Source organism: Tupaia chinensis, unplaced genomic scaffold (genome assembly GCF_000334495.1).
Source record: "Tupaia chinensis unplaced genomic scaffold, TupChi_1.0 Scaffold149090_1, whole genome shotgun sequence".
Classification (NCBI taxonomy): domain Eukaryota; kingdom Metazoa; phylum Chordata; class Mammalia; order Scandentia; family Tupaiidae; genus Tupaia; species Tupaia belangeri.
This window is the reverse complement of record NW_006208936.1, coordinates 802,819-814,775: the sequence shown is the minus strand read 5'-3', so window position 1 is coordinate 814,775 and position 11,957 is coordinate 802,819. Positions and strand designations below refer to the sequence as shown.

General features: G+C 49.4%; 1 protein-coding gene across 1 annotated transcript in view; it reads left to right on the top strand.

Moving 5' to 3' along the window:
- UXS1 (UDP-glucuronate decarboxylase 1) overlaps positions 1-11,957 on the top strand; it is a 94,801-nt gene that overhangs the window by 38,730 nt on the left and 44,114 nt on the right. Inside the window, exon 7 of the mRNA XM_027769242.1 lies at positions 7,334-7,438. Coding sequence (XP_027625043.1) covers positions 7,334-7,438 — 105 coding nt within the window. The remainder of the gene's footprint in view (positions 1-7,333; positions 7,439-11,957) is intronic.

Genomic DNA, 11,957 nt, shown 5'->3' with positions numbered 1-11,957 from the left:
CCGCAGTCGGGACTGGCTGGCAGAGGCGGGGAAGGCTTCTCCCTGAATCCCCAGGAGGGAGGGTGGCCCTGCGTACTCCTTGTTTTCAGACTTCTGCTTTCTGAACTGTGTGATGGTGAATTTCTGGCATTTGAATCCACTAGTGTGTGGCCACTTTAGTTACAGCACATGCAGGAATGAATTCAGGGCCTCAGACTAGGTTTCTTTTCTCATAGATGCTCTACAGGTGCCAACGGAACTGCCACCAGGCACTTCATCTTAGGAGCCTCACGGTGTCCATCAGACTTACCGTTCTTCCCCCTTTAAATCTGGCCATGGCCCTAGAGCTGAGTGGTCTCATCCCCACCCCACCCCCTTTTTTCATCACCTGGGGCACATGCACTCATTGGAGACAGGGAAAGCGAGAAATCACTCCCTAGGGAAGACGGCCGCAGCACAGTCTCTTGGGATTTTGGGCATGAATGCACATGTGCCAACCTGATTTTGAAGCCATCGGGTCTGGGATTTGAACCACTGTCAACAGTGTGGGAGTCCAGCACCTTAACCACTACGCCACCTGCTGGCCTCTCTCATCCCTGTGTGGCATGTGGCTTCTAGCACTGCACCACAATGAGGCATCAATTACACCTCAGAGGCTGAGCCCTGTAAGACATTTCACCTCCTCCGTTGTTTAAAGGCTGATTTTCATCTTAGCATTTCATTCTTCCGCGAGCCCAGTGACTTCCGACCGTCCCCCCATCTCTTTCCACCCCGACAACACCCACTTCATCCAACAACACGGTACACATTCTCCAAGCTCTCCAGGGCTGACCGTAGTCAGGGCCGTAAACCACACCTTAACAGACTTGAAAGGATACGAAATATGCTGTCAGACCACAGCGGGACTGAACTCGAAACCAGGAACAGGAAGATAGTTGGAAAACTACAGAAAACCTAGGGATTAAACAGCAGAGCCACACACAGCACATGGGCCGGAAAAGCAGTCTCGGGCAGTTAGACGTGTATCGAACCACATGAAGGAATTGGGTTGTTTATGTACTTGGTAAGGGTGAAATGTGAGAGGATCTTAATTTCCTTCTTTCTAAAAGAATATTATTTCCTGATAATACAGACATGTTAAAGAAAATTTGGAAGCGTATAAAAAAGCAAATAGAAAATTATCCTTAACCCTTTTATTTAGAAATAATGTGTTGATTTTAGGTTGTTTTCCCAAATGTGTTTTTTTAAATGTAAAAACATGCTTCTTAGGCAATGTAGTTATACAATTCCAGTTTTTAAAAATTAAGATGATTTTAAAGAGCTCCCTTTTGATCTTTGCAGTGTTTCTTTCATCTTTCCAGTTCTCAGCTGTCCTCAGGAAACTGCTGTTGGTAATTCCTTGTATGCATTTGCAGTGTGCATATGTGACCCAGTGCAGACAGGCAGGTGGATTCTCCCTGTTACAGAGGAGGCAGGCTGCATTTACGCCTCGCCTGCCGTGGCCTGGGGACCTCGCTGTAGCATAGCTACAGAGCCGCTCCTCGTGTTTTGGGAGCTGCTTCGTATTCTATGTGGCTAGCAGGTCACTGTACAAAGTCACATTCCCCTCGCCATAACTCATTAGCAGGACCCCACTGTGTGAATCGAGTGTGGGTTCATTTTCCTCGTGTGGTGGCTGTTCGGCTGGTGTGCAGTGGAGGCACCACACACCGTGCTTCTGAACGCCGCACGGTTCACACCTGTGTCTGTCCTCGTCACGGGACACTTGCTCAGGCTCCTGAGACTTAGAGCCTGTGTCTTCCTGGAAAGCTGAATCAGGTTTGCTTTTCTGTGTAAACAGGAACCTCGAGGCCAGCATTTCTGTAAGGAATAGAAAAAGGCAGATGTGCCCACGGTGTCCTGGGGAGACCGATCCCAGGACCTTGCAGCAGCTGTGTGGACAAGTTCCGGGAGTGTAACGGAAATGGCCCGAGCTCACACAGCGCACGCCGGGTTCCGGGCACATTCCAAGCTCTGTTCGCGATGAGCAGGTTTAAGTCCCTCACTGCTCGTGTGAGGTGGACAGTTATCACCCCCATTTCATAGGTGAGGAAACAGACAAGGAGTCCTTGCTGCACCCACCTTTTACCCAGATGCTAAGTCCCTGCAAAAGGCCAAGAGTTGGAAATTAAGGTGGGCCAGGCTTTTAGTTCTGGACACCCGCTGTGAAAAAGTGGGATGCAAACAGTGTTTGCCAAGGGCATTGGGCCCATGGATGTGTAGACGCTTCAGGCATGCCGCTTTGATTAGAATGTTTTCATTGAGTTTTAGTTTAGAAATTTCTTTCTGAACTTGCAGCTTCTATTGCAAATGTCGATAGCAGAGGTGACAGATCTTAGCGGTCCGCCTGTGTTTTACTTGGAGCAGTGGGTCCTTCATACAGAGCAGCTCAGGGCGCTGAAAATGCTTCTCTCTGGGGTGGGTTGGGGCTTTACCAGGAAGGTGAACCGCAGCTCACACAGCGCACGCCGGGTTCCGGGCACATTCCAAGCTCTGTTCGCGATGAGCAGGTTTAAGTCCCTCACTGCTCGTGTGAGGTGGACAGTTATCACCCCCATTTCATAGGTGAGGAAACAGACAAGGAGTCCTTGCTGCACCCACCTTTTACCCAGATGCTAAGTCCCTGCAAAAGGCCAAGAGTTGGAAATTAAGGTGGGCCAGGCTTTTAGTTCTGGACACCCGCTGTGAAAAAGTGGGATGCAAACAGTGTTTGCCAAGGGCATTGGGCCCATGGATGTGTAGACGCTTCAGGCATGCCGCTTTGATTAGAATGTTTTCATTGAGTTTTAGTTTAGAAATTTCTTTCTGAACTTGCAGCTTCTATTGCAAATGTCGATAGCAGAGGTGACAGATCTTAGCGGTCCGCCTGTGTTTTACTTGGAGCAGTGGGTCCTTCATACAGAGCAGCTCAGGGCGCTGAAAATGCTTCTCTCTGGGGTGGGTTGGGGCTTTACCAGGAAGGTGACCCGCTCCTACAGGCAGGTAACTCCAGGTCCTGGGGCGAGCCAGGCCTCTCTGTGTATAGCCGTCGCGGTAAGACCACCCTCTTCAGTCTGAAATCAAGGTGAAATCCCACGCTGGTACTTCTTTGTGTCAGGAGAAATTTGGTCTTTCCTCTGGAAGCTCTGTATCTTCCTAAATCCTGTTTCCCATCCTGAACACCACTGCTGGGTCGGGTAGGACCAAGCTCTGGGAGAGTTTATTTCAGAGTGACATCTCAGGCTATACAGAAGGATTTCAGAAAGTCTGCAGAAAAGTGGAGTTAAGCTACAAGTTTATTTTGGTGCAAAAGAAATCCGCGATGTAGGTCCAGCTTCTGTTTCTGTTTTGTAAGACCTATTTCCCATGAACTTTTTAAAGACCCATGTATTTCTGGCAGGGGTCTGACTAGAAATGCAGAAGAGTTCTGTAGCAGATACCTGTATGATGGGATTTTACTGTATGCCATGCGGTTGTTCAGGCTTGAGGAAGACCCAGCCTTCCGTTCTGCTCTTCAGGGTGTCCACGGTCTTCAGTTGCCTGGTGCAGATCCCTGGCTGCACTTCCCAGATCACAGGACTGACAAGGCACACAAGCGGTCTTGATCCCGGCTCAGTCTGGACCTTCAGCTAAAAAAAAATCAAGGAGAGGCAGCAGAGGGGCATGTAAACACGTGGTTGGATTTGATGTGGATTTCCCCTTTAGAAGGCAACACTTGACGATTCTAATGGATCTAAATAGCAGCTGTGAGTTACCCTAGGAGACGTTGGTTTCTACAGTGCTTCTTCCGATTTGTGCACCCGTAGGTGGATTTCGGGCACTGTGCCATTCACCGGAAGCTCCTGGATGTAAAGACATTCACTTGTGGCCAGGCTGGCCAGGTTGGCCCTCATCAGAGTTCACAGTAGACAGAGCGGCCCCAGCTGTCCCCTTACACAGCCGTTTCCCAGCCTGAAATCAGCACGCCTGCCTCCTGGGGGGGTGAAGGAGACTGCTGGTGACTGAGCGGGGCTCTCTGGGGCCCAGCTCTTAAGGCTATTTCTCTAGCTGAGACCTCAGCACGTGGCCTCGTAAATGTGAAAGGTCACGGCAGGGCCACTCGGCTGTTAAGGTCAAGAGGCGCCACGTGTGCATGGGTGCACGGGTCCCCACTCTTCCCCCGCTGCCTCCCTCCACCTCCAGCGTGGTTTTGAGCGCCATGGTCGTCCCGGTGTACTTGACGCTACCCAGCGTTGCGTTCCTAGGGCAGCGGTCCTGGGGCGGGGCTGGCCTGGGCGCTTTGCTGCCTGTTTACATCCCGGAGCTGGCTGGGAGTGAGTTCCTCTGCGCGGCACTTCCCCCGCTTTCCTCTCCACTCCGTCATTCCAGTGATCAGCAGACTCTGGCAAGATGTCCTTTTCGGGGTAAGAACTGGAGTTACTGTTCGCGTCACGGGCAGGACCCATCCACAGGAGGGGCCCTGGGGAGAAGTTGGGTTTTCATGGGGCTTTGGCTGTCTTAAACAGGGCGACGTGTCAGCGTCACGGCTTAAGTTCGCACCATGATGAGGTTGGACGGGCCTCCCGGGCTGCCCAGCAGCAGCAGGGCTAGACTGCCAGGTGGGGAAGGCACAGGTCAGGGGGATGGGCGTCTCGGGTGGCTCATCTCTTCATTCAGCTTACTCGTTTTATAAATTTATTTATTCCATGAGAGAGAGACAGACAGACAAGCACCCCTAAAAGACTCCTCAGGCCACAGTCCACCCCCACCCAGCCAGCCCAGATCCCGGACGTGTGCCTTTCACCCAGAGTGTAGGGGAGCCCGGGATGCCGGCCCACGGCCTTGCCCACGGGCTTGTCTGTTAGCGCGGCACACGCCGGGCCCAGCCGCTCAGCCCAGTGTGGCCGAGCACCGCCCCCTGAGTGGCACAGGTCAAAGCACGGTCGAGGCATTTGTTTTAAACTGGAGGTGCCTGGCCCAGCGAGATCTGGTGCATCCGACCTGCAGCACTCCCGGGGTCTGCATCTGCACGCACTTGTAGTGATGGAAGGGCTGGCCCTGCTGCAGCACCGCGGCCATGCGTGGAGCACGGGAGGTGCGTTCGCCCTGCTCACTTAGCTTTCCTGATCGAATTTTGCTTGCTTTTTAATATTTAGCTGCTCGTCATGTCAAAATGACTTGGGGGGAGGGGGGCAGCAGATAATCATCCCAAGACGGTCCTGGTATTTGGGCAGGTTCTTTCAAAGAATTTGCACATTGATAGGCCATTAGCTGTTTTCACAGGTATTGAAAATAAGCACCAGTTCTACTTTTAAATTAACTCACTGGTCTTTAGATTTGCTTTAAAAAACGAGAAAAAAACATGTGTCTCCAGCAAGTGGTGCAGTGGTAATGCAGACCCCACCCAGAGGGTCCTGAGTTTGCATCCCGGGACCTCGTTGTCCACCCTGGGTGCTTGTGATCTGGCCGGCCGAGGCCTCTATCGGGAGTACTTGTCTCTTTCTCTCTGTCTTGCTCAGGCCGGAAATAAATGAACTTGGAGGTCAAAAGCTTGCCATCCCAGAACACCCGTGTTATGTGTTAGGGTCCCAGGGTCCCGGGCAGCCCCTCGCTGAGCTGGTAATGGGGACAGGACTGGCAGACTCTCCTGAGTGACCTGCGCTGTCTCAAGAGCCTCATCTTCACCTCTTAGGTTCTTGGATCAGGGAAGAGGATGGTGGTGGTTCCTGATCTGGAAGGGCATGGGAGGCCGAGCAGGGGCTCCTCCATGCAGGCCCTGGGTGGGTTTGTTTTGGCCTCAGTGTTTTCAGACCCCCTTTCTTCCGCTCTCCTGGCGTGGTGGTTGTGTTTTCTGTCTGGTAGCTAACGTGGAGTGCTGGCACACAGCCGTTGTCTGTCTGTACGGATGGCTTCCCTCACACATTTATCTATGACTGCTACCTCACAGGGAGCAGTGGGTCCCCAGGGCCTCTCTACTGTGTGCACATGTTGCCTGGCCCTCAGGAATGGAGAGCCATAGGGCAGGATTCATTACACAAATGCCTGTGTGTATGGGGGTTGTGCAAAATTGGAATTGTTTTTTTTAGGCGTAATTGGTTTTTTTTTTTTTTTTTTTGGTAAGGTTTTTGCTATAGGGTGTGTGTGTTCACCAGAGAGAGATAGTGAGAGGGAAAGACAATGAGAGATTCCCCCCAGAGGGGATGGCCACTGCAGACCCTTCTCCTCCATTCTCCTCTAGGGATATTTTTGGGCACACAAGCACATGCACCTGGCATGATCCTCAAGCTACGAGGTCTGCAACTCAACGGTAGTTGTCTTCATGGGAATCCAGTGCCTGAGCCGCCGTGCTCCTGCTGCCCGTGGCCCTGCACAGTTGTAAGGACCGTCTCCCTCAGAGCCAGTGGTAGCAGTGGTAATGCAGCCAGCCCTCACGGGCAGGTCCTCGGGTTTACGTGCATGTAATCCGGGCTGGCTGAGACTGCGGTTGGACGTGGCTCACAGACCCTGTTGGGAGTTCCTGTCTCTCTCTTTCCTTTTCTTTCACTCCCTCCTGGAACAAATAAATACACTTAAACGAAGCTAAAAAACCTTACTTACTGTCATCTCAGGGTCTAGTTTTATATATATGGGGTACATGGAAATAAAACGAAAGTCTTTTTTCCATTCTAGTTTCATGTCTGTGCTTTTATGTCAGATTTGCTTCACAAACAAAAAACATTTACTTCAGCTGTCCGTGCCAGATTCTGTGCCTGAACGTCATTCTTCTGACTGGCATGCTTTATCTGGGACAAGTATCTTAGAAGACAGCGCGGTAATCAGGTCGACCCTGAGGAAGGCCAAGGCAGCTGTTGCCCACGTGTTTCCAGATGATTAGACTTCCTGTTTTAGTTTACAGTTCCAGTTCCAGACATAAACTAGTTCCTGCAAAGAATAATCTAGTGGGGGGGACCAGCAGTTAGCGTAATGGCTATGTTGCTGGACTCCCACTTAGTCAACCGCGGTTCACGTCCCAGACCCGGTGGCTTAAAACTCACGCCGGTGGCTTAAAACTCACGCCGGGCACGTGTGCATGCGTGCCCAAGATCCTGAGAGGAGAATGGAGGAGAAGGGATTGCGGCGTGACCATCCCCCCTGGGGGGTGATTTCTCGCTTTCTGTCTCTCTGTCTCTCTCTTGTCTGTCTGGCGAGCGCACGCGCCCTATAGCGAAAACCTCTCGGAAAAAAAAAAAAATCTAATGGCTAGCAATTTAGTGAAAGACACACTAACACCTTTATTATACAGTATAATTCCTAGGAGTTCAGACTTTTGGGAGTGTTGTTATTGGAAATAAGACACTTCCATCTTTTCTCCTTTTAGTTGACCAGATCTACCATCTGGCGTCTCCAGCCTCCCCGCCAAACTACATGTATAATCCCATCAAGACGCTGAAGACCAACACGATTGGGACATTAAACATGTTGGGTAAGTTGCCGTTTTCTTATTTTATGGCTCTTGCTAGTGATGGGCGATTCCACGCTTAGGAAATTCAATGTTCCGTCAGACTTTAACCTTGGCCTTTAACCCTTCCCCATCTCTCCGCCCATGTTATTTGGCAGTTTTGCAGTGGTATTTCAGTGTGACTCTGTTGTCAGAATTCGTCACGGGGAAGGTGGTCTAGCTCTTCGTGTTTTAGCAGCTGCTTTCTAGTCTGTGATACTTCAGAGTAAACCCCTGTATGTGACAGGAGAACTTCCGAGCGACCACCCAGCGGTCCTTCTCCTCCTTCTGACACCGGCTGACTAACTCCCAGGGTAGATGGTGTGCCTTCTGCTGGAAGGAGGTGCTGGTGGCCCTGACCCTGAGATGGGTTGGCATGGCTTCACTCGGGGTGGCAGGGGCATGATTTAGTAGCCCTCCTTGAAGGAGGCGTGGCTGGAGAAGTCTGTATGAGGGCTGTTGAAACCGAATATCTTCTCTAGACCGAACTTAGGGTTCGAATCAGAGGTGAAAGGTGTGGGGCCAGGTGGTGGCACAGCGATAATGCGGCTGGAGCCATGTGGGAAATGTCCTGGGTTCTTATCTTGGGACCTCCTGAACATACTGGGCATGCACATGCCTGTCCTGCAGCCTCACTGAGGGACATCGCTGTATAAACTTTGTTTTTATTTAAAAAAACGTGAAAGATGAAAGTGCCCATTGTTAAAGGTGGCTGTGTGTACCCAGAAGCAACATGCCCAAGCTCCATAGCTTTGTTCACTCCGTACACATCAGCGTTTAAAATTAGAGGCGTGCTTGCTTTTGGCACAGGTTTCAAAAAAAAAAAAAAAACAACAAAAAACTAGGCGTTTTGATTAGTTGCGAAATGGTGATAGAAAGGAACCACATTTTTAAATGTCAAGTAGAAAATAGATTTAATTATAGGAACATTCAAATCAGGCTCTATAAATGGATTTGGGAAATACAGTTCTAAATTTTAACGTGAGTGAAGCGTGGAGATCGGAGGCTGAAAGGCCAGCTGGGAATGGGTTTGGTTTGGTTTGTTGAGAGAGAGATTTTTTGCTCTAGGGTGCATGCGCTCACCAGAGAGATAAGAGAGAGACAGATTGTGAGAAATACCCCCCTGGGGAAATGACCATGTCGCATTCTCTTCTTCCCTGTTTTCTTCTTAGGATTTTGGGTATGCACATACATATGCCTGGCATGAGTTTCAAGCTGCCAGGTCCAGGACTTGAACCGTGGTTGACTATGTGGGAGTCCAGCGACTTAACCATTATACCATCTGCTGGTCCCTAGAAATTGTTTTTTAAGTCTCTCAGACTGAACATTTTAGGGATTTGTATTAGGGTTCTCCAGAGGAACAGTTCTTCAGTAGGATATACATGTGACATACAGATAATGAAAAAGATGCATTAAAGGGATCAGCTCCCTATACAATGGCAGCCGAGAAGCCCCAGCCTCTGTCCTCTGCAAGCCAGGGCCCTGGGAAGCTGGTGTATACTTGAAAACCCTGAGAGTTGGAGCACTGAGGGCAGGGGATGGAGTCCCGGCTCGAGCAGCCCCCCTGTCCCACCTGTTTGCTCTGTTGAGGCCTGCACGGGACTGGACCATGCCCATCCACACTGGGGGGGCCATCTGCATCACTCAGTCCACAGATTCAAATGCTCACCTCTCCTGGAAACACCCTCGTAAGACATACCTGGAAATTGTGTTTTACCAACTATCTGGGCATCCTCTAGCCCAGTCAAGTCAAGTCGACATACAAAATTAACTCATCATGGGGGTCAAGTTTGTATGGAGTGAGATTCTTCCAATCTAGAAAGGGCATTTTTCCTTCTCTTCATTACTGGATTTTGTTCTGGTCACCAGACAAAACAGGGTGCCCCTGCTTAGAGGCATGGCAGGGTGGAGTCTGTGCCCAGCCCTTCCCACACACAAGCTCCCACCCCATCATCACATCAGAACAGAACACAGGAAAAGCCCCCAAGGCACATGATACCTGGAGGGATCCCACTTCTTCCTATTTAGGGGTGCAAGCCCCACAGTGTGGGGGATTCAGATAAGGTCTTCTGCCAGAGAACTTGGTTTTTTGAGGGGATGAGGGGGTTGGACTCAAGTGTTGATGATACAGAGTGAGTGAGAGTCTCTTGAGCTAGGGCTTGAACCGGGAATGAGATAGGATGTGGAAGTCTTGAAAGAATAGTAAAGTCTTCCGGGAATGACATGGACAAAAGTTTGGTGACCAGGGGACCAGCAGGTGACATGGTGGTTAAGGCACAGGATTCCCACATGGCCAACCATAGTTTGGGTCCCAGACCTGGCAGCCTAAAACTCATGCTGGGTGCATCTGTGTTGAGAATGGCTTGTGGTATGACCATCCCTCCTGGGGGATGATTTCTCACTTTCCTTCTCTCTGTCTCTGGTAAGTGCACATCAAAAACAAAACAAAACGAAAAGCTTGGAGATTATCGCTAGGCTGGAAAGCAACCTACACGGCACTTTGCGTTTTGGACTGAGAGGAGCAGTCGTCAGCTGTTCTGCACGGGAGACATGGTGCGCTGAGCTTGGTCTAGCTTCTTCCCCAAGGCCCTTGTCTCTCTGCAGCACCACCTCCCAGCTCCTGTGCTAGCCTTCTTCAAAGTCAGACGGGACAGCTTTGTCCGGTCTCCACATCAACACCAGTCACAAAAGCAGCCTGCGGTGGCTCCCTGCTCCACCCCAGGACAATCGCTTCGGTAGATCCTGTCTAAGTCATTCCACAAAAATGATGCAGAGATAGCCTTGATATTAAAATTGTTTACGTTCCATTGCTCTTAAACTACAACACATTGTATAGGCAATGGGTATATTTTCCCCAAGTTCAGAGAAAACTACAAGCTGGAAAGACCTCCCTGAAAAGCAGTATAGTAATAGTTCCAAAAACTAAATGTGCATCTTCCATACAATCCAATAACTGTAATCGTGGACATTTGTTCCAGAGAAATAAAAACATGTCCTTACAAATAGCTGGACGACTCCATGTTCATCGTAGTTTCGTTTATTTGTTTAAGTTAAACAGAAATTTAATTTCATTTATTATTATTTAGTAGGTGATAGAGCACGTGCACTCATCAGAGAGAGAGAATGGAAGGAAGCAAGCCTCCAGGTCTGACACTCGAACCGCAGTCGGCCATATGGGAGTCCAGTGCTTTAGCCACCACACCACCTGCTAGCCCCCGTAGTAGCTTTATTTGTAATGGCCAAAAACTGGAAACACCGGGACCAGCAGTAAGTATAATGGCTATATCACTGGACTCCCATGTAGTCGACTGTGGTTTGAGTCCCGGACCCAGTGGCTTAAACTCACACTGGGCGCATGTGCGTGCACGCATGCCCAAGATCCCTAGAGGAGAATGGAGGAGAAGGGATTGCGGTGTGGCCATCCCCCTGGAGGGTGATTTCTCACTTTCTGTCTCTCTGTCTCTCTCTATCTTTATGGCGAGCTCATGTGCCCTATAGCAAAAACCTCTCCAGAAAAAAAAAGAAAAAAAAAAAAAAAAAAAAAACCTGGAGCATCCAGAACATACTGTAATAGGTAAATGAATAAATTAACTGCAGGATATCCGATCCCTGGACTGCTGTTCAGCAATGAAATAGGAAGGAACTTCTGATGTACATGCAGCAAATCAGATGGATTTCAAGAGAAATATACTTAGTGAAAAGTTCAATCCCAAGAGGTCATATAGGGTCTCAGTCTATTTATACATGAGGAGGGCTTCAAAAAGTTCACGGAAACTGTATGTCATGAATTTAAAAACCTGCGTGGATTTCAAGAATTTTTGCAGCAGCATAAACTCATACTAACTTTTTATAACATGACAGGATCTATCTGAAGCACCAAGACAGATAAGACCTCAGTCTGAAAAGAGCCCCTATTGGAGCAGAATGAATTCTGTTAACTGTGAAGCAAGAATTAACATCAGATTCACAGTGAAACTCGGGTAGAAGAAATCATTCATGTGTTACAAAAGTTTCTGTTGACAACGCCCCCAAGGAAACACCAAATAGATAAGTCATTTTAGGAAGGGGCGAGGCAGTGTTGAAAATGATGCTCATGGTGACAGACTATCCACGTGAAAACAAATTCATCTTGTTCATGCCCTAATTGAAGAGAGCCAACGATTACCAGCAGAAGAAACAGACACCACAGAGACATCTTGACTGGTTCAGCTCACACAATTCTAACCGAAAAGTGAAAATGCAGCAAACTTTTTGCTTGATGGGTACCAAAATTGTTACACCCAGATCAGCTGTAAACAAAGAACAGTGCTTCCAGTGGAAAATTGGAACAGGTGAGGTCAAGATCCTGAAGCATTTCTTCAGAAAATCGTGACGGGAAGTGGCACGTGGCTTTACCAGGATGATCCTGAAGACAGAGCACAGTCAGCACCGGCTGCCAGGAGAGGAAGTGATCAGGACGGATTAGTCAAGGGCGGTGTCATGGCAGTGTTTTCTTGGAATGCCG